Source organism: Molossus molossus, unplaced genomic scaffold (genome assembly GCF_014108415.1).
Source record: "Molossus molossus isolate mMolMol1 unplaced genomic scaffold, mMolMol1.p scaffold_m16_p_14, whole genome shotgun sequence".
NCBI classification, from domain to species: domain Eukaryota; kingdom Metazoa; phylum Chordata; class Mammalia; order Chiroptera; family Molossidae; genus Molossus; species Molossus molossus.
Genome location: NW_023425349.1, coordinates 30,480,456 through 30,502,639, shown reverse-complemented (window position 1 = coordinate 30,502,639; position 22,184 = coordinate 30,480,456). Strand labels below are relative to the sequence as shown.

The 22,184-nt window shown below is 48.8% G+C and overlaps 1 protein-coding gene across 1 annotated transcript in view; it reads left to right on the top strand.

Annotated features, from left to right (window-relative positions):
* Nucleotides 1–11,850, top strand: part of GALNT12 (polypeptide N-acetylgalactosaminyltransferase 12) — a 31,145-nt gene extending 19,295 nt beyond the window's left edge. Inside the window, exons 5-10 of the mRNA XM_036261979.1 lie at nt 545–662; nt 1,992–2,168; nt 4,253–4,384; nt 6,463–6,576; nt 8,991–9,137; nt 11,392–11,850. Coding sequence (XP_036117872.1) covers nt 545–662; nt 1,992–2,168; nt 4,253–4,384; nt 6,463–6,576; nt 8,991–9,137; nt 11,392–11,532 — 829 coding nt within the window. The 3' untranslated portion in view covers nt 11,533–11,850. The remainder of the gene's footprint in view (nt 1–544; nt 663–1,991; nt 2,169–4,252; nt 4,385–6,462; nt 6,577–8,990; nt 9,138–11,391) is intronic.
* Nucleotides 11,851–22,184: the final 10,334 nt, after the last annotated feature.

Here is a 22,184-nt window from a genome sequence, read left to right as displayed (position 1 = left end):
TCAGTCTCTCACTGTCCTCTTGGGGGCCTCTCTGAGTGCCCCTCTTGGGGGCATTATGACTGGGTGACTAAGGCAACCGCAGCCTGGTGCCTGCCAGTCTCTGGGGAAATGTGGTGTTGCTTTCTGGTATCTCCTGGCTGTCTGTGCTTCTAAAACTACAGGGCTTCCCTCCACCGTAGGCCTTTGCTCCTCCTGGTGTCCTCTTGGAGAACCCCTGCATTTCTTCTCTTGGCTAACTCCCCTTTGTTTGCAGACCCTGCCTCTTCCACGAAATGGAGCCCCCCCACCCCATGTCCTCCTCTGTGTCACACAGGCTCAGGGTGACCTTAGTTAACACAGTTCTCACCCAGAGAGTTCTGTACTTCCCTGTTGAGGATCTGTGCTTCCCCAGGGCACGGACCGTGGGGTAGGCCTGCGCCTCCAGGCCTGGCTCAGTGCTGGGCAGTGTGAGGGATGACTGGACTGAAGGGCTGTGGTGGGAAGGGAATTCAACCACCTGGTGGTTTCCTGCTGCTCGCATTGCCTATGGATCTCGTGCTTCTAGGTCTCCAACAATGGCTGGTGGGCTGTTCGCTGTGAGTAAGAAATATTTTGAATACCTGGGGTCTTATGATACAGGAATGGAAGTTTGGGGCGGAGAAAACCTCGAATTCTCCTTTAGGGTAAGTATTCCAGTCTTCTCTTTGGACTCACTCTTAACCTGTTTTCTCTCTCTCTCTTTTTGGGAATTGTTTACGAGAGCCTGGTAGACTTTTCCTCCATATTGGCCATTTACCTAGCAAACCCGAAAGATGATAATGGCATGTGCACCCTGAAGCATCCTTGCCTTCTTGTTTGAAATGTCTACTTTTGAACAGATTTGGGGCAGGAAAGGGACTTGCAGGTCACCCAGTTCTCTTCCCTCGCCACAGCGGGGAGGAACCGAGGCCCAGACCGGGGATGTGACTTGCTCAAGGAGTGAGTGGCAGAGACTAGACTAACACTCAGGTCCCTGCCTCCTGACCCCATCTTTTGGAGACTTGACTTTATAACTATTTATGAAGTGGCCTCTTCATTTAGCTCAGCGACTTTCAAACTTTGACATATGTACAGAATTTTGGGGGAAACTTATTAAAAATGCAGATCTACAGGCACAATCCCCAGGAAGTCAGATTTGATGGGTTTATGGTAGGGGCCAGGAATCCCCCTTTTTTAACCGGTCCACCTATACATGACTCTCAGATGATGCTCCTTTAAGAAGCCCCGAGCATTTCAGTGGGTTTTCCAGTTAACTGAACCTTGCATTTTAAGTATCAAAACCTTATGTTCATGTTAGTGCTTTTCAGTAGAAAATTAAAAATTTTAATAATATTTTATATGGTTTCCTGCTTAAAAAGAGTTACTTAAGATACAAGGATTTGGCCTTCCCCCGAGGACTCACCCCTATCATAAATACCAGGTGCTCTCCTTGGCCCTACCTCCGGTGGGCAGTGGAGCGCCCCTGGCCATTTGCCCCCGCGTGAAATGGCCCGGATGACTCAGACCCTTGAGTTTCAGAGTGGGCTTCTAATGGTCTTTCTGCCTTTTCCCTAGGTGTCAGGCTGTCTGTCTGCCTCTAGAAGCTCTTCCTTTCCCCCTTCCAAACCTCTCTTCTCATTCGCTGCTTTCCTCTCTTCTGGGGCTAGGAGATCAGGTAATCCGCCTGTATGTTACCTGCTGAGTCAGTGGTTCCCAGCAGGTGCACTGTGGGCACTGCCACAGATCAAGTGCATGAGCTTCAGTGCGTGGACTTGCGGTCTTCCTTCCAGGGCTTGTTTGTCTTCGGGGCTGCTTTCTACCTCTGACTGCATTCTGTGTTCTGAGTGTGCTGGGGAAGTGGCCCCCTGCCCCATGGAGGGAGAGGGCGTGGCGGTGCTCGTCATGACTTCGTGCCCGGCCTCCTGGCTGCGGGCATTGTGGACTGGCACCTGTTCCCTGCTCACCTGCCCTGGCCTCTGCTCTGCCCTGTGCAGATCTGGCAGTGCGGTGGGACCCTGGAGACACACCCGTGTTCTCACGTCGGCCACGTTTTCCCCAAGCAAGCGCCCTACTCCCGCAAGCAGGCTCTGGCCAACAGTGTCCGGGCAGCTGAAGTGTGGATGGATGAATTTAAGGAGCTCTACTACCATCGCAATCCCCATGCCCGCCTGGTGAGTTCCTGGCACCCCGCACTCAGTCCCGCCTCATCTGAACAAAAGCAGCCAGTCCTGGCCTCTGGGCCCTAGGAGCCCTGTTCCAGAAACAGAAAATCAGCTGGGTGCTCGTGATGCAGTATGGGAAAATCCTATTCCTTCTCTTATGATGTACAGTCGATTCTCATTGCAGTCATTTTATTCTGTATTGTTACCGCAAACACTGAATTTAGGAATACAGAATCATCGCTCTTGGGGGAAATACAAATTAGGTTCCAGCAAGCCTCTGGCAGGTTGACATTTTTGTCAACCAATCAATATATAACCTTGTTTTATGTGTGTTTCTGTTTAAAGACCCTTTACTTAATAAATATTGTTGGTTTATCACACTACTGATGGTGAGTACTGTTGGCGCCAACAGTACTGTCACTCGTGCCTGAAAGAAGCGTATGGAACACACACATTTCCCCGCCGGGCGCATCACAGCCGTGCACGGAGGAGCCCTACCCGGCACGTCAGCTACGCGTGGGGGCCATTTCACACAGCGAGCCCCCGACACAAAGCCCAGAGATCTGAAAGATGGGGCCCTGACTCGACCGCACAGCGTGAGAGCTGCGGCAGGACTGCGGCTGACGACGTGCACAGTGGGCAGCAGCGTTTCCGCCCCCCTGCGCATATCTTCAGCTGATGGAAAGCGTGAGAACACCACAGGTGTCGATTTCAGGGTTACAGACAAATGTCAACAAATGGGCCCATCGCCCCTGCACAGGCCAGCTCTGCACGCCCAGGACCAGGGCCCGCTGACCCTGCATTCCCTAGCGAAGGGCTGCTTGGCGAGACCGGAAGGTCTGCTCCCAGAACTCTTTCCCAGCCACTTGATGCAAATCTCCTCAGTCCTCGCAGCAGCCCTTCAGGCTGGCTCTGAAAGTTTCATTCCACAGAGGAGCAGACTGAAGCCCAGGGAGAGGGTGAGTTAAGGGATGTGCCCCAGGCCTCAGAGCTGAAGCGCTGAAGCGGCAGAGCCGGGCCTGGGTGTGCACACGCCAGGGGGCCTCCCCTGTGCTCTCGCGGAGCCTGTGCACCCTCCCCGCCTCCCTCGGCGTCCCTCTGCCTCTGGGCTCCAAGGTCACTGCTTTCTCTGTGTCGCCCAAGGCTGCAGGGTCGAAACATCTGCTCTCCCCTGTCACCCAGTGTGGAACCCCAATTCCTTCTTCCTGAGAATTCCCCAAGAATAATACGTTAGAGAGACACTGCATACACCTGCCGTCTGCATGCCCAGTGGCCCTGAAATGGACACTTGGTTGAAGATGAGGTTGCGACAGCTCTCATCAGAAAATGGACTTCTGGAAAATAAGCAGAAATTTCACATTCTATTCACACGTTTTTACTCATTACCATTTCGTTAAGTAGTTAATTTACCAAATTGTAATAGTTTAACATCATATCTACAGGGACAGTCATGTCTCTGCACTCAGCACATTGGCCCTGCTATAGAGAGGCTTGCTTTGTTGAATTACCTGAAACCAGTTGTTAATCATCGGTTTTGTCCAGAGCACTAAACTCCCACGAGTACTTATTATGGTAGCAGTTTGCTCTAACTGTCATAAGTATATATTTAGTCTTCAATACACTGAGCACATACGGTTTTCATTCATGATTATATCTAGAATACTCACCTGTGTTCGAAAGTGAACGTCAGATAGCAGTAGTAAATGGGACCGTCACTGTGTGCACTGCTGAAGTTTTGCTGGTCTGTGATCACGTGTGTATCCATGATGTGCAGGATCCAGTGCAGCCCCAGGATTGACTCTCTCATTCCATCGGCAGGTGCTCTGTGTCCTTCCCTCATGCACCTGGTTGCACCTCCCTGTAGCGAGAACACCTGGAGATGTAATTATGCAACAATCTCTCCTACTGGAGTGCTGCCACTATGTCTGAGGCTGGATTTTTGGTTTTGTTTTGTACTCTGTGCCATGCACAGAGCCCAGCACACATCAGGTGCTCAATAAAAGCTTACTGAGAGAGTGAGCAGCAGTGTAGAGTGGGGCTTTGGCAGGAAGTACCATGACCTTCAGCAGCTCACTGTTCTGTTGTTTTCTCAGGAGCCCTTTGGGGACGTGACCGAGAGGAAGCAGCTCCGTGCCAAGCTTCAGTGTAAGGACTTCAAATGGTTCTTGGACACTGTGTATCCAGAGCTGCACGTGCCGGAAGACAGGCCTGGCTTCTTTGGGATGGTGAGCGAGTCGGGCCCGTGGTGGGCAGCGAGTTCCTGTCCCTCAGGTCTGATCAACAAACCCTGGGAAAGGAAGGCCTCTTTGTGGGGACCACAGACTTCCCCCACCCAAGCTCCCCTCCCTTTTCATCCACTGTTCTTCCTTCTCCCCGTGAGTGTTCGGGGCTCAGGTCCAGAATGTCAGTCCTGGGGGCCATCTTGAAATTGGCAAGTATAAGCCTCCCATTTTATGGACGAGGAAACCAAGGCTCACTTGGTGTCTCTATGCCTCGATGAGCACCTAGCAGCACATTCATGCATTAAACCCCGAGAGAATGGTGTGATGAACCCTGGCCCCGCAATTCTAGAATCATCAGATGTGTCCTCTCTTGCTTCCCTGTCCTCTGCTCCGCCCTCTCACATCTTTCTCTTTTCAAGCAAACCCCAGGCTTTGTGTTGTTTACTCCTACAAAGCCACAGACCATTATCTCCCCTAACCAAATGAGCAATAATTTCTTGGTGTCATTTGACATCCAGCCCTTACTCAGATTCCCCCAGATTTTCACATTTCTCTTGGGGTATTTGGGATCCAAACAAGGTCTCCACCTTGCACGCAGTTGTGGCATCCTCTCTCCTAAGTCCCTCTCGTCTGAGGAAGTCCTTTTCCTTCTTTTCTTCCCCCTTTTGCTTCAGCAGTTCCCCTGTAGAGGGCCTCATCCTTGGGATGATCTAAGTGTGTGTGTGTGTGTGTTTAATCCTCACCCAGAGGATATATTTTTCCCCCATTTATTTTCAGACAGAGTGGGAGGGAAGGAGGGGAAGAGAGAGCGAGAGAGAGAGCAAGAGCGAGTGCGAGAGAGAAACATTGATGTGAAAGAGACACACCAACTGGTTGCCTCCCGCACCACCCTGACCAGGGCCGGGAACCAAACTACAACCGAGGTATGTGCCCTTGACCGGAATCAAACTTCCGACTCTGGTCTTCGGGTCAACGCTCTAACCACTGAGGCACACCGGCCACGGTGATCTAATTGTTTCTTTATGGTGACTTTCAAATTGTGCCTCTCTCCCCCATATTCTTTGCAATGCAAGAGAGGTCTAAAGGTTTGATTGGAGTTGGATCAACCTATTTGACAAGGATGCTTCACAGGTGTGCACTGTGTTCACACCGTGTCCTGGAGGCAGCATGTAATGCCTGGTCCTGCTGTTAGTGATAAGACTGACCATGGTTCGTGGAGAATCACCGGCTGTGCCGTTTCCAGGCTCCTTGCAACGCAAAGGGATCTCCAGAAGGTGGAGCTGTGCCTGAGCAGCGAGAGGGCTGTGGAGCCCTCCCTTCCCTATGCCGAGTCTTGTGATCAGAACCAGGCTGGTCAAGGGTAGACGAGGGCCAGGGGTTCAGGAGGAGCAATTCAGGGCTCTTGGATCCCTGCAGGAAGGAGTTCGGAACGTACTTGAATTTCCCCCAGAAGCTCCTGGAAGGGAGGAGGGAGCACGGAACCTCCCATGGTTTTTTGCTCTTAGAGTGATTAGAGGGTTTTGGAGCCAGGACATACCTCGGAGGCAACGTTAGGTAAGACGATGTTGAGTGATAGAGCACTGGACTTGGAGTCAGAGGTCCTGGATTTAAGACTCCAGCAGCTCCACTTACTTGTTGGGGTACTTTGGACAGGTCATCGGCTCTTTGTATTATGCTGTTCCTAAAGTCCGGAATGGTGGACTTGTGATCTGGGGAACACCAAGTCTCTTGATTGGGGTGTCCTTTGCTGACGCCTAATGGCAGGAGTTCCTTGGTGTATTTGTGAAGCGACAACCCAGCTATGTTCGGACTAGTGCAGTAATAAGGCTGCACTCATTAGAAACGAAGAGGTTTGGGCTTTCAGGCCCTAAGAAGTTAATCTCGCTGACCCTCAGGTCTATCATCTCAGAGGGAGGTCGTGATTCCTGCCTGCGGCACGGAATGGGACACACCTTTAAAACGGGCAATGAGCCGGGCTCTTGAGGCAGGACTTCTGTCTGTTCACCTCCCTCAGAGCCTTGGGCGGACTCCACTGTTGAGTATAAGTCTGGGCCGACATGCCACCTGTATGTTTTGTTTAGCTCCAGAACAGAGGACTGAAAGAGTACTGCTTTGACTATAACCCTCCCAACGAACAGGACCTCACGGGACACCAGGTCCTCCTGTACCAGTGTCACGGGCTGGGCCAGAACCAGGTGCGTGCTCTTCTCTGTGGCCTGACAGTGTCAGGCAGGGCGGGGCAGCGAGGGGCTCCATGCCCAAGGGGTCATAGGGGTCATAGGGGTCATAGGTGTGGGCCTCTAAAGAGGAAAATGAGGGGACATTATGTTTTTTGGGTTTTTTTTTTAATTCTCACCCGAGAACATTTTTGCATTTATCTTTAGATAGAGCAGGAGGGAGGGAGGGAGGAAGAGAGAGAGAAACATCGATGTGAAAGGGACACATCGAGTGGCTGCCACCCACACGACCCAACCAGGGCCAAGGACAAACTGCAACCGGGGTACATGCCCTTAGCGGGAACCGAACTCGGGACTCTGGTCAGCGGGCCAACACTCTAACCGCCGAGCCAAACCGGCCAGGGCGGAAATTATATTTTTTAAAAAAATTAAATGTTCGCTATTTTTAAAAGTATAGAAGTGTTATAAGTGCATTACATTAGAACATGAGAGCAATATAAAAAGAAGAACAGTGAATGATAGGACCCAGAGCAACTACCATAATGATGAAGATGTTCACCTCTCATCTTTCGTTCACGCACGGCCGTTGGATATTGTTCTAAGTAGTTGTTTTCCTACGCCTATGTTTTCTATTTCGTATTTCCATTTCCATCATCATACTTTCCTTGTGGTGTTAGGCATCTCTTTAGAACAGCGTTTCTGAGGGCCTCCCAACATGCCTCTGAGTGGCCATGTCGCTGTCAGTGACGGATTCCCTGCCTCCCTGGCTTTGCAGTAGTAAAAACCCCGCCACTAATCAGAAAAAAGGGAACAAAACAACAGATCTGCATTTTGGATGACTTTCTTAGAATTAATTCCTCTTATTATTTTTTTGGTTAATCCTCACCCGAGGATATTTTTCCATTGATTTTTAGAGAGAGTGGAAGAGAGGGAGGGAGAGAGAGAGATTGATGTGAGAGAGACACATTGATTGGTTGCCTCCCGCACGACCTCGATCAGAGCTGGCATCAAACCTGAAACCCAGCATAGCTGCTCTTGACCAGAATGAACCCAAGACCCTTTGGTGTGAGGGCCGACGCTCTAACCACTGAGCCAAACTGGCCAGGGCCAGAACTAATTCCAAACTTAATTAGTTTGATGCAGAGCGCCACCCTCCGAAGCAGGGCTGAGGGCAGGCAGTTGCCTCAGCTGGGGCCTGGGCGGATCTGAGTTAAGTGCTGTCCTTCAGGCTGGGCAGGGGAGCAGGTCCTGGAGGGTCTGAGGATCAGAACGGGCCTCTGGCTCAGGACAGCAGATGGACCCAGCAGTGTGGGGCCAGTGGAGGGGGCAGGAGAGGAGGGAGGCGTTGGCTCCAGACCTCCAAAGCCTAATTGTCCTAAGAGGTGTCCGAAACAAGAGAGGAAGGGGTGGGAATTCAGGTCTTCTTCCAAGCTGGAATTCCCGCAATGCCATTTGCGTACCAGGCCCTCTTAGGGCCAAGAGTAAACTTTCGTCATTCAGGCCCCTGCACCCTTAAGCTGTTGAGGTTCTCCGGCACCTTTTAGAGCAGTGCTTCTCAAAGGCGACCCTCGGACGGGCACCAGCAGCATCACTGAGAGCTCAGAAATGCAAACTCTCCGCCCCTTCCCCCTCTAGAACCCCAGCCTCTAGTTCCCACCGGCTTCCTGGGAGACCCTGTGAGAGGCACTGCCCCACGAGCCAAGAATAGCCACCTGTGTCGGAATCTCCTGGAACTGGGGGAGTGGGGCAGGGTGGGTGGGTGGCTGAGTATCTTGTTAAAATGTAGAAATGCAGCTTCCTAGGCTGCACCTCCCACTGAAGGAATCCTCATTCCCTCCCTGGGATGGGGTCAGAATCAGTATTTTTCCCAGGCACACTGGGGGAGGAAAACCATTGCTCTGAACGAAGGAAGTCCTCCTCCCATTAGCAGTCATAATGTCTGCTTGTGCACAGCGCGTTAGAGTTTCCGAGGCACCATTTCACTTGTCATAGTTCCGAGGGAGGGGGGCGAAAGGACTGAAGAAGAGGAGAGGAAGTGGCTGGTCGAGGCCACGGAGCCCCCAAGTGTTGGCACTGGGACTGATCCATTTTTTCCCCTGTGGTTCCACACAGCATGGGATGGGGTTGGGCACAGTGGGTGTGAGGAGCCCAGGCACCAGCCCGGCACCCAGGATCTAGCAAGCAAGGTGACACGAGCAAGGGCCCCTCCACACTCGCTAAGCACCACACTAGGGCGTGGAGAGTGCCGGGCGGGGGCACGGGGTGCTGGGGGACAAGTAGGAGGCTGGCTGATCAGACAGGGGAGTGTCATCAGGTGAGGGGAGAGTGAGGGACCCTGACTCCCATGCTCTCGTGGCCCCTGGTTCTCACCAGCAGTTTCCTTCTTTCCACATCAGAGGGTGACTGATGCCTGTCGGCTCTTCCGTTTTTAGTTTTTCGAGTACACGTCCCAGAATGAAATTCGCTATAACACCCACCAGCCAGAGGTCTGCGTAGCTGTGGAGGCAGGAGCAGATATTCTCATCATGCACCTCTGTGAGGAAGCAGCCCCAGAGAACCAGAAGTTCGTCCTGCAGGAGGTGAGTGAGCTCCCTCCTCCCTGCCACCGCCCGTGGGCTGCAGAGGGGAGCACCAGGCAGATCAGGCTTCCTGCTGCAGTCCTGGGGGTCCAGGGGTGCCGCCCGCACCGGACAGCAGGTGGCCCAGTGTCCAGTGTCAGCGGCCTCTCCTGCTCCCTCCCTGTCAGCTCCTCTCAGCCTCTCCCTCGCCTCCCACCTGGAGCTGCAGCAGAAATGGGAAGAGGACCTGCTGTAGGTGCATTAGAAGGAAATGGGGTTTAAACAAGGGAAACAAATCACCAGAGTGTGAGGATGGGAGGTCAGATCCAGGTTTAGTCTCCACTGCTCTAAGCCTCCTTTTCCCCGGCTCTGAAGTGGGGGCAGTTACGGTCGCCACGTCTTAGCTCTAGCAAGGAGAAGATGTATGGCCGGGAATATTCTTTGGAAATTGGGAACCTCTTTTGAGATCAGTTGCTACTTGCAGTATAATAACCGAGAAAAGATCTCTCTGCGGGAGCTGGCTCTCCATCAGAACCGTCGCTGAGTGGGAACTGGGTGTTGTTTCAGGCATGAAGGGCACTAGCGCCACCATATTTGCGGGGAGCCCGCGATGCAACTCATAAATCAGTCATATCCTTTGACTCACAAAAAAGCACTTGAGGGAATACAACCAAAGAAAATAATTCAAAAGAAAAACATTAGTTCTCTTTTATCTTGATGGGAAGCTGTCATTTCCGGGTTGGCCCCAGGGATGGAAAAATTCACTTAGACTGGTTATAAATAGGTTAATTCCAAGTATGATTAGAAGTTGGAGTACAGTTTCCTGCAGAACCTGTTATGATTAGCAATGTAATTTCCAGGCTCCTAGGAAGAGCCAGGCCCCGTAGTGTTGTCTATCTGATGTAAAAGTGGAGAGAAACTATTTCTGCAGACCCCGAAGTCTGACCCTCTGCAATGCCCTCCCCCTTCTTTCTTGCAACTGGAAGCCATTATAAGCTCTCGAAGAATAGTAATGCAAGATAGAGACTTTAAAATTGGTTTGAAATGTTATTAAAATTTTATCTTAAATTTTAGCAACCATTTAAGGAAAAGTCTCCTTGGAAGGGTGGGAGGAAGGGTGCTTTCCGGAATCAGAGGCATATCTCAGAGATATTGTGGGTTCTGTTCCAGACCACAGCAATAAAGCAAGTATTGCAATAAAGTGAGTCACATTAATTTTTTTGGTTTTCCAGTGCACGTAAAAGTTATATTTACACTATACTATAATCTATTAAGTGTGCAATAACATATGTCTAAAAAACAATGTGCATACCATAATTTAAAAATATTTCATTGATAAAAGATGCTGACTGTCATCTGAGTCTTCAGCAAGTCATAATGTATTTATTTGCTGGAGGGTCTTACCTTCACTTTGTAAAAATCAGTCAATTTACTTTCACATTATTCTAAAGGCACTAATGAGCACTCATAAGCACTTTTAAGGGTTTTCAGTGTGAATATTTTTGAGATTCTTTGCATCTAATTTTATTTCTAAGGCCTCTCTTCCCTGGAACAGGTATATCACTGTTCTGCCTGTTTGTTGCTAGGCCATGATTAAGTTCTTGGGGGCGTACAGCTTAAACAGAGAGAGGTGGGGTCTGGGGGAGAGATTTGCTGCGTTAACTCAGCAACAGTTTGGAAAAAGAAGAGAAGGGGGAGGCATTAAAGAGGATCGTCATCTTTAGGAGTCTGGGAATTCACACGGTGTGTAGAGCCCACATCCTCTCTGGTGACTTGCCCCCTCCCCCAACCCCAGCTGGTCTGTAGCTGAGCTGGGACTACAGCCAAGTTTCCCAACTCTCCATTTAAATACATGAGTGAAGGAGATCTCTGGGGATGGAATTAGTTGACCGAAGTGGAAGAGATTCATAAAGGATCTTTGGTCCTGATTTCCCTGAAGGAAAAGAAAAGCTACAGGGATGAGACATAGGGCCTGACCGTTTCCCAGCGCAGCCAGCAGGTGGCACCATTGGCCCTGACAGTGGAGTCTGGGACCTGGTGAACTGCTCCTGTGAAAGGCTAGCTAGCATGACACATGTCTGTACATGGCCTGACCCTCTCTACGCATGGACAGCCCTTGATTGCCTTTGCACATGCAGACACTTCCTGCTCAGTAACGATTTCTGAAGTGATCAAAGTCACCCTGAGCACTTAAGAACATAGTTTAAGGAAAAAGATACTTTCTGAGGAATGCTTATAATTCTCTTGAACATCCACTGTCTATTATCTTTTGTAGGATGGTTCTTTATTTCATATGCAATCCAAGAAATGTGTTCAGGCTGAGAGGAAGGCATTCACCGACAGTTTCGTACCACTCTTACGAGACTGCACCAACTCGGAACAACAGAAATGGTTCTTCAAAGAACGCATGTCATAAAGTATCACTGCACCAAGGAGACCAGCATGGGAGATGGGGGCCCCTGGACGTAGCCCAGCAGAGACTTAGCTAAGTACAGTGACAGACCCACCAAAAACTTGGCTGCTCTATTTTAATAAGGAAATCACTGTGCACTTTGTGAAAGCAGTGTGGTAAGAATGTGAATAAGCTTTGTACTGATTTTTAAAACTTTAAAATTGTTCCCAAATACCCTATTTTCAAAGGGTAATTATAAACTGTTTACTCTTGGTAGTCAGAGAATTAAAAACCTTTACATATTTTTCTATCAAGATGTATATTTTACTGTTGTACCTTTTCATTTCCTTTAGCAAAAAAAAGTAAATGTTTTATTTTGGTATTTGCAAGGATTTCCAGGTATGAAGATGTTTGCATGTGTTGAAATTAGACTCATGTAATATACTTCGCATAAACTGGTAATACTTCAAACGTTGGTTTAGATTTTTCTCTCTGTGGACAGATGGACAGTGGGAAAATTATACTGATTCCTTCAGGTCATTGAGATAACTTAGACTTATTTACTAAAGAATACTATTTGATTATGCGCTGCTGCCATAGTCAAACCTCCAGTTAAAATTTATGATAGCCAAAGAAGACTAACCAAAGCAGACATCTCAGAGGAACAACTTGATATGCTGGCTAATACTTTTAGCAGTTACCACTAGGACTTTAAAACATATTTATATCATTTTTGATTTTTATCACATGTTAGTGTCAGGGAGAAATGGAATGTTCTATATGAAATTCAGTCTTCGGCTTTGTTCTTTAATAATACTTGGTCCTTTAAATCATTCTGTGCAGCAGCTGCTGGGAAGGTTTCTCAATAATTCTGGTTTGTGAAAGATCCCAGGTCCACTTCCTGAGGTCTTGTCAGTGTGATGAAGTCAATGTGAATGATGTAACCAATGGATGAGGGCATTGCAGATCTTTGTTGTTACAACCAATCAGGAGTGAGAAGAAGACACATGTGCAATTGATTAAAAAGTCTCAATTTGCGTCTCAGGCTCCCAGGCTCTTTTTCATTCACTTTCCTCACTGAGGGCTCCAGCTTAACGCTCACTCGGAAGCAGCTCCAGGTGACCTGGCTTCGGGCAGTCTGATGTCCTTGAACCATTTTGAACTTTAGTTTCTTTATCTGTAAAATGGGAGTAATGAAACCAAGCTCATGAGAGGTGTTAGGATTAAATAATATAGAGCAGGTGACAGCTTCGTTTAGTCCCTGGCCTAGAGAATGGGCTTATTAAAAATCTGTTTTCATAAATGCACTTTATAAAATATGAAACATAAGCTTCAGTAGGTGTTTATTCAAAAATAAATATTAAGTAATTTATTTATTGTGTCTCTATGAGGTGAAATAGCTCCTGAGCAGGCAGGATCACGGTGGGAACCCCTCCCAGCGCAGTTCAGATCTCTCCAGGGTAAGGCACTACAGGGCCAAGGCTCCCCCGCCCCCCCATTGTAGTAACCTGCAACGCAGGTGACATGCCCTGCTCCACCCATAATGGAGGCGAGAGTCCTGCTTACCTCTTCTCACCCTTTTTGCAGTGTCAGTCTGAGCTCCACAGGGGGTGTCAGCCCTCCCTGGGGTGGGAGGACAGTTCAGGCAGACAGAGGTTACTGCTGACCAAATCCATAGCGAGGGCACTTTTACCAGCATTCACTGGGCACCGCAGTGGTTCCCTTTGCTCGGAAAGTCATGTCTTACCCCTGCCGTCAGTGTATTTTTAGGGTGGAAAACCAATACAAGTTTTTTTGGGGTATAAAGGGAAAAATTTTCAGAGATTAGGAGGCAATTTACAATATTTTGAGGACGCTTTCCCTTCACTGATGGGTGAGGAGTCAGAGCTTGGCAGACCCCACCTGCCCCACTGGAAGGTGTGAATTGGCCTCCAGGTCTGGTCATCAGTGTGATTTTACAACAGTAACATGTAAACCATGCAAGTGCATTTGAAGCTCAGGTTTAAGGATGCCCATCCTCGTTATCAGATGCCTGCTCACCATTTGAGAAGGTTCATTTATGAAAACTTGCATAAAGTTCCTTGCATGTAAGTAGGGAAGGAGTTGTTTTATTTATATGTCTCAATTCTGGATTTATTTATTTTTTTTTATCATCCTCACCCGAGGACATTTTTCCATTTTTTGTTCAGGTAGAGTGGGAGGGAGAGAGAGGAACAGAGAGAGAGAGAAACATCGATGTGAAAGGGACACATCGAGTGGTCGCCACCCGCACAACCAACCAGGGCCGGGGACAAACTGCAACCGAGGTACGTGCCCTTAACGGGAACTAAACCCAGGTCTCTCTGGACCGCAGGCCGATGCTCTAACCGCTGAGCCAAACCGGCCAGGGCAAATTCTGGATTTCTTTATGGGTTGAGTGTATGTTAAAACTTAAGTTTCCTGCACTAACTAGCTTTCTGTTCCATTAGAGCAGGGCTCTTCACACTTCATTGTGTATGGAATCACCTGGCATCTTGTAATAAGGCAGATTCAGGTTCAGTAGGTCTGGGAGGGACTGAGATTCTGCATTTCTCACAAGCTCCCATATAATATCATTGCTGCTGGTCTGTGGATCACCCTTTGAGGAGCAAGCTATTGGGGGCAGAGAAGAAAGCTCCCCGTTGGCTGGTTGCTAGTGTCTTACTCTCGCACACACACCAGATGGTGTTGTCCCCACAGGAAATGTGACAGTGCTATAGTTGAGGCGAAGTCTATTGGGCTAACGGATTCTCCAAATCATAGGTCCACAGGGTGCAGACCTGGAAGTCCCCCAGAGACTGATGGAGGGACTGAGGCCGGTGAAAGGGGTTTGCCAGAGATCCCACAGCAAATTAGGGACATGTTCTTTGACAGTGCCTGTCATTCCTCGTAGTGATCAGTGTTCGAAATTTGGCCCGAGTCTGATATTTTTCTTAAGGTGTTAAATTGGTACTCTTTTTAGAAGTGTGTCTTCAAAATTTGACTTTCTTATATTAAATTATCACATAAAATTAGTTACCTATCTTAATAAAAAGTCTAAAGCCTATGCCACATGGCTTATTATATCATAGCCACAATGTTTACTTAACGAGTGGGGTTAGCAACACTGGCCTCTTACAGTGTCCCAATGTTTGTGAGGCTCAATGCACTCCACACCCCATTTTTCACACTTACACATGACGCTGGGGTTTTGTTTTGTTCGATCCTATAAGGTCAGCTGGGTGAGGATTGCTGCGTCCTGTTTGCAGCTGCCGATAATCCTAATCCTTCCGTGAGCTGGGCGCTGCTCTAAGCACTTTGTAGAAATCAGCCAATTTAATTCTCAAAGCCAGTAATTTAATTCTCAGAGGTGGAGACACGGAAGCCCAGAGAGGGTAGGGTCACACAGCTAACCAGTGGCAGTGCTGGGATTTAAACCCAGATAGTCTTTTATGAAAAAATATGTTTTTCTTTGTTGCTTTTAGAAAGAGAGGAAGGGAGAGAGAGATAGAAACATCGATGAGAGAGAATGTCGATTGGCTGCCTCCTGCATGCCCCCCACTAGGGATCGGGCCCACAACCTGGGCATGTGTCCTGCATGGGTCGACGCTCAACCACTGAGCCACACGGCCGGGCTGAACCCAGATAGTCTTACTCCAGAGCTCCCTGGAGGGGAGGTGACCAGCTCAGGTCACAGCTCACACACCCTGACCCCGGCCCCTCCCCTCTTCTTAGTCCGGTTACACCACGCTGCCACTTTTACCATGAGAATTATGAGTCTGTCCTGCTTGCAGAGAACAGGAGGTCACAGTGGATTCACATCTCTGGGCAGGCACATTTCTTTCTCACGTGCCCAGTGCAGGAGCAGTAGGGGGGCAGCAACTGGGGGTCCCAACCCACTCCTTTAGGTGCAGTTGTCCTGGTGTAATTCCGTGTTGCCCATGCCCACACTCTGCCCTCTTTCTCTTTCAAATAGGGCGGGAGGGGGAAGGCACAATTTGGAGGGTATTTCTTCAGTTTCCCGTTCGAGATTCTTGCTGCGGAGCCAAGGAGGCTCCCGGTCCATGGCCAAATCGACTGCAGTTGCTCCATCCAGCACTTACTCGTCTTCAGCATGCTCCAGCCCCTTGGGACAGAGTGCCGTCCCATCTGCCATGTCATGATTCCTCTGCACATCATCTCGAACCTTCTTTTACAAGGCAAGGGTCAGTGGAACTGATTGCTCATCAAAACGCTGAGCTAGTTCTTTCAGCATCCTAAAAAGAAATTGCCTGATGGGTGTGCCTATGGGGCAGCTCCAGTTATTAACTCAGGAGCAATTGCAAAGCACCACTGGATTCTGATTGCCAACTGTTATAAAAGGAAGCAAATGACTGGGTAATAGAATGTTGAGGGATGTCAGGAGTCCTGTATTCAACCCCCTCCTCATGCAGGAGCCCCTCCTCCTGACCCTGGCTTGTTGCCCCTCCCCTTCCAGGCCATCCTTTCCTGTTCTGTTCCTGGAGGACCTGCACAAAGCTCAACTCTGTCTCCCTGGAGCTTCCCTGACTGCTCTGGATCCCCCTGGGAGGCCACCCGGCATGTTTGTTCTCTCTGCCCCTCAGAGAGTCAGCGAGGGAGGTTCTGCGTGGATCCTCTGTTCCCGGCTAGCCTGCCCTCAGTTCTTCAAGCCATTCTTAGGGGATGTGGTTTTCACTGGGAGGGAATATGAGATAGATGTTTGCATTAAATCTGCAGTGTTTAACCAAAGGTCACGACTCTCGTCTCCATCCCTGCAGAGAGTGCAGGCCCGCTCAAATGACCCCAGATGCTCTGAGAGCAGTAAACCGATGTGACTAGGCGGGGGGTGGGGAGGAGCAGTGTGTGTGTGACAGCAAGAGCGAGATTGTGTAAGAGAACCTTCGTTTTCCATAATTAAAAGTCAATGATGATGGTCTGAAACTGAAATATCCTGAGAAAGCAGGGCTAATGTTATTTGAAATACGGAGGCAAATTCTGGAAGAACTAGCTGGAAATGTTGAGAGTCAAGGCCTCCTGGGAGCCAGATCTGAGTGAGAGAGTGGGGAGGGCGGGACGGGCCTGCTGGTTTTATTATAAACCTTGAGTGTTCCTAGGCTTTCTGAGCTAAGTACATGTACTTAAGCTCAGTACATTTGGTAGAAATTATCTTTAAAAATTCTCGTAAATGGAGCCTGAGCCCAAACTCTTGTTAGCAGGAAAATAATCAAGGACTTAGGATTGACTTTATTTGTCAGGGTAGATTTAGGAGAGGTGGCGATTTGTAGTCAGAAGATCTGGATATAAATTCCCTCTGGCCACTGACTGGCTGTGTGACTTTGGGCAAGTTACTGAACTCCTCTGAGCCACAATTCCTTATCTGTAAAATAGAGGCCATGCTGGCATCTAATCGGAAGGGGGTGGTGAGGGTGAAATGAGATGAGGTGCTCAGGGAGCATTTACTGACCAAAGGGTCTGAGTTGCTCCATCCCGGGCATGTCCCAGGGAGTAGGACGGCCATCAGAAACAACGGGTCTGTCCTGGATTCTGTGCAGTTTGCTGCCTGGGGCAGAACAAGCGAACAAAGGAAGTTCTGGAAGGTTCCCTAATCTTCCTCTCTCTGTAGGGAAGTTAACTTTTCAACTGTGCTCTCAGAATTAGTTCATCCCTGGGAACACTTTGAGCCCAAGAGCTGCACGAAGTTTTGAGGGTCATTTTAGTCCAATCTTTTCTCTGTAGAGTGGGGGGAGGGGGTCCCCAGGCCCCTCTGTCCTCTTGCTCACAGGTAGGACACAGGAGCTGGAGTCTCGGCCACCCTGCAAAACCCCAGTGGCCACAGGGTCCTGAGGACTCGGCGAGTTTGTCCTGGAATGGACTGGGCTCGGCTCCCTCCCTTTGGAACCAGAAGCTGAAGGGAAATAAAACTGCCTTTTCTGGGTAAGATTCTGGACAGTTCTGGGAACTTGTCTGCAGAACTAATTGATTTATGGGGACCCAGCTGTGAAGAACTGTACAAAGCAGGGATCAGAGAAGATACGCTCCAGATGTGGCTTCATTAAAGGCAGGGCTGGAGCAATGGGGTTGAAAGGCTCTGGGGTTCACGGGGCCACGGAGACTGAGAAAGTGAGGCTGAGGGCCTGTGGCTCTGAGCTGCTGGTTCTGAGCCGGAGAAGCTTAGCACTAACTCATCTGCCCAACCTCCAGAAACCGTAGAAGGGACCCTGAGGCTCAGAGAGGGAAGGGGTTTACCCAGCATCACGGGGCACGGGGAGACGAGGCTGGGACCCACATCCGCTGCTGCCAGTTCTAATGTCTCTCCCATCACTTGCCTTGGCCGCTCACTCCTGCCTTTTAAAATCCAACCCAAAGCTGTTTTCTAAATTAAAAGTTGAAGGAAGGCTGACTGATGGTAAGTTGCCCAGAGAGGGACACCTGGCTGATCCTAATGCTGGGCTGAGAAGCTCCCTCCCCACCTCTGAGACCCTTGGCGACATCTTCCAGTGGGGCAACTGGTCCCTGCGCTCCCAGAACTGGACTCATCTGTACTTTCCAGGTGCCTACTGTCTGTCCTCCGAGGGTGAGGGCGGGGCACCCGAGAGGCAGCTGCGTTGCCTCTGCTGGGAATGGATGTCAGGGTTAGTTCTGAGAACGAGATTCACATTTGGTGGCTCCCCCGTTCCCACTACAGTCTTGACACATCTTCTTTCCCTCTTTAACGCTCTGTATTTTCCTACCTGTTCAAAACTAGATGCTCAGCTGAAAATTTAGAAACTACACAGCATAAAAAAATCACTTAAGTTCTCAACACCCAAAGATAGCACCATTTGGAAACACAGTTGACCTTTGACCAACATGAGTTTGAACTACGCGGGCCCACTAATCGTGAGGACTTTTCCAGTGAACACATACTGTACTGTAAACGTGCATGCTTTTCTGAGTAACATCTCCTCTTCCCTAGCTTACTTTATTGTAAGGATACAGTGTATAACATGCAAAATATGTGTCCATCGACTGTTATTGCTAAGGCTTCTGGTCAACAGCAGGCTATTAGGAGTTAAGTTTGGGGAGTCAAAAGTTAGACACAGATTTTGGATTACGCAGGGGGCGGGGGTTGGGACCTCTAACCTCCATATTGCTCAAGGGTCAACTGTATTTCCTTCTAGTCTTTTAAATTGTAGTTGCTTTTATTTGGCTGAAATTGGCTCAGTGTTGGCTCTTGCTGAGTGAGCATGGTTCTGTCCTTTCAGGGAATGCAGAATTAGCCTCCCTCCTTTGCCCAGAACGGGTTCTGATCCATGGAGACAATAGGCATCCCCAGATTTTTCCCAACTCTGGGAGGAAACCTCAACTCCACTTTATTTAAACAAAATTTTTAATCCTCACTCGAGGATACTTTCCCATTTATCTTCAGATAGAGTGGGGGAGAGAGAGAGAGAGAGAGAGAGAGAGAGAGAGAGAGAGAGAGAGAGAGAGAAACATCAATGTGAGAGAGATACATTGATTGGTTGCCTCCTGCACGACCCCGACCAGTCCAGGACTGAACCGCAACCAAGGTACATGCCCTTAGCCAGACTTGAACCTGCAACTCTTTGGTTTGCTGGCTGATGCTCTTAACTGCTGAGCCAAACCAGACATGGCCCATTTTATATAAAAAAAAATTTTATTTTTTAAATCTTAATTGTTGAGTATGTTGCAGATGTCCCTCCCCTTTTCCCCCTTGCTCCCCACCACCCAGTTACCACCCCACCCAAGGCCTTTACTACCTATAGCCTGTGTCCATGGGCAATGCATATATGCATGTAAGTTCTTTGGTTAATCTCTCCTTCCTGCCCCACCCTCTCTGAGGTTTGTCAGTCTGTTCCATGCCTCTGGTTCTATTTTATTTATCAGTTTATTGTGTTCATTAGATTCCACATATAAGTGAAATCATGTGATATTTGTTTATCTTTGACTGGCTTATTTCACTTAGCATAATAATCTCCAGGACCCTTTGTGCCATCTGTGAAGGTAATAGATGCTTTTTTCTTAATAGCTGCACAGTATTCCATTGTATAAATGTACCACAACCTTTTTTATCCACTCATCTGCTGATGAGCATTTGGACTGTTTCCAGATCTTAGCTATTGTAAATAATGCTGCTATAAACATAGGGGATGTATATATTATTTCTGATTGGTATTTCAGGATTCTTAGGATATATTCCTAGAAGTGGGATCACTGGGTCAAATGGCCATTCAATTTTTAATTTTTTGAGGAAGCTCCACATTGTTTTCCACGGTGGCTACACTATTCTGCATTCCCACCAGCAGTGTACTAGAGTCCCCTTTTCTCCACATCCTCACCAGCACTTATTGTTTGTTGATTTATTGATGCTAGTCATTCTAGCAGGTGTGAGGTGGTACCTCACAGTCATTTTAATTTGCATCACTCTGATGATTAGTGACGTTGAGCATTTTTTCATATGTCTCTTGGCCATTTGTATGTCCTCTTTGGAGAAGTGTCTATTCAGGTCCATTGCCCATTTTCTAATTGGGTTGTTTGTCTTCCTATTATTGAGTTTATGAATATATATTTTGAAAATTAGCCCCTTATCTGATGTATCATTGGCAGTTATGCTCTCCCATACTGTGGGTTCCCTTTCCATTTTGATGCTGGTTTCTTTTGCTGTGCAGAAGCTTTTTAGTTTGGTATAGTCCCATTTGTTTAGTTTTTCTTTTGTTTCTCTTGTCCTAGGCAATGTATCATTGAAGATTCTGCTACATGAGATGTCTGACATTTTGCTGCCTAAGTTTTCTTCTAGGATTTTAATGGTTTCATGAGTTACGTTTAAGTCTTTTGCCCATTTTGAGTTTATTCTTGTATAGGGTGTAAGTTGGTGGTCTAGTTTCATTTTTTTGCATGTACCTGACCAGTTTTCCCAGCACCATTTATTGAAGAGACTTTCTTTACTCCTTTGTATGCTCTTGCCTCCTTTGTCAAATGACAAGGTTTAAACAATTATGATCATTGCCATTTGTTAAAAGTGCACTACCTATTTGGCACGGAACTAATAGGTTTTCATATGTTACCTTGTTTAATCTTCACAACAGCATTATGAAGGAGGCATTTTCTCGCTCCAATTTATAGGGGGAGAAACTGAGGCTCAGTGAAAGTGGGTCCTGTTTAGACTGATGAGAACTGAGTTCAGCGAGATCGTCACCTTTAATCTGGCCTCATTATCTTTATTAATGCAGCCCAAGGCCACAATAACTTTCCTGTCAGCCTTACTAAAACTGCCTCTTGAATGCCACACTTGCAAAGCAAGTTTACATTGTTCCTGACAATTTCCTTTTCTTCACTCTGCTCTGGCCCCCCAACAGCCCCCCCCCCCATGATAATCCCTCTGAAGCAACATGACTCATGTAGAATTCCTGGCAGCAATATTATCCCACCCCCCAAAAAAAGCCCCTCCTAGTATAGCTCCTGGCATATAGCACCCACCAGTACCTGGTTGCTATTATTATGTAAGGTGGGCGACACTGTTTGTTTGGTTCCCTGGGTTTCGCTCGGTTTCCCACAGAACACAGACAAATAATGTGCTGAAAGTAGCATGATGCTAAGGAGGGGCCTTTCCACCGTGGTTGGCCTCTGAGGTGGCTTCCAGAAGCATCCTTCCTCTCCAGCTGCTGGCAGAAACAAGAAACTAGGAAGATGCTTGCTTGAATCTGGGTTCATCTGCCCCACGCCTGGCCCTGCCTTTCCCTGGGGTCTCGTCACCCTCCCCTCTTGCTGGAGTGGCAGGTTTGTCTGTCTGTGGTGAGAAGCCCCCAGTCCCCACCCCCATCAGCCCCCAAAACTGTGACCTCACAGCTGGTCCTGCTGCTACTTCTGCTGCTGGTCGCTCAGCCACGGTGCTCAGGGAGACAGTCCTTAAAGCGGGTGGAGCTGACAAAATGGATTTTAAAATATGGGTTGTATTTTATTTTAATTTTTGGTTGTTTTCTAAATTTGGTCACAATTGCGTCTTCTTGTTCTAAAACGAGAGAAAGGAAGCAGCTGCCCTCGGGAGGTTCCCGAGAGAAGGGAAGAAAGGCCTCCACGTCTCTGCTGATTGTTTCGCTTCCTTCCTGAGCGCTTGACAGTCTGTGGGCGTGGAAGGGGGCAGCACGGACCGGAAGATGCCCACGAGGTCCCCTGGCCTGGGAGCTTCGGGTAGGGCCTACTGTCACCAGTCCATGACACTCACCAAGACGAAGGGCCCCCTACATGTGCCAGAAACACAGGCATGACCCACTGGGGCATCCCCACCCCAGCAACTGACAACCATTTGCACCCAGACAATTATGACTCAAGGTGGGCACAGGGAGGTGGGAGGAGGCAAAGAAAGGGCTGATCTCATCTTCGTCCTGGAGAAGTGACATCCATGCCATCTGGAGAGGCTGAGCAGGCTGTGGCCAGTGGGTTCAAGGGCAGGGCAGCTTGGCCAGGAATGGTGAGTGGTGGTGGTGTTAAAATGTGGGGGGGTGAGGCCAGGTCCTAGTTGGGTCCACATCTGGGGGGGTGCCAAGCTGAGGAGTCTGGACTTGAACCTGGAGTGAGGAGGAGAAATGGTCCCTGCAGTCAGCTCAGGCCGCAGCTGGCCCAGGGGCGTTTCCCCATTGCATCACCCTTCCTCCAGCGTCCATCCCCCGGCCCGAGCTGCG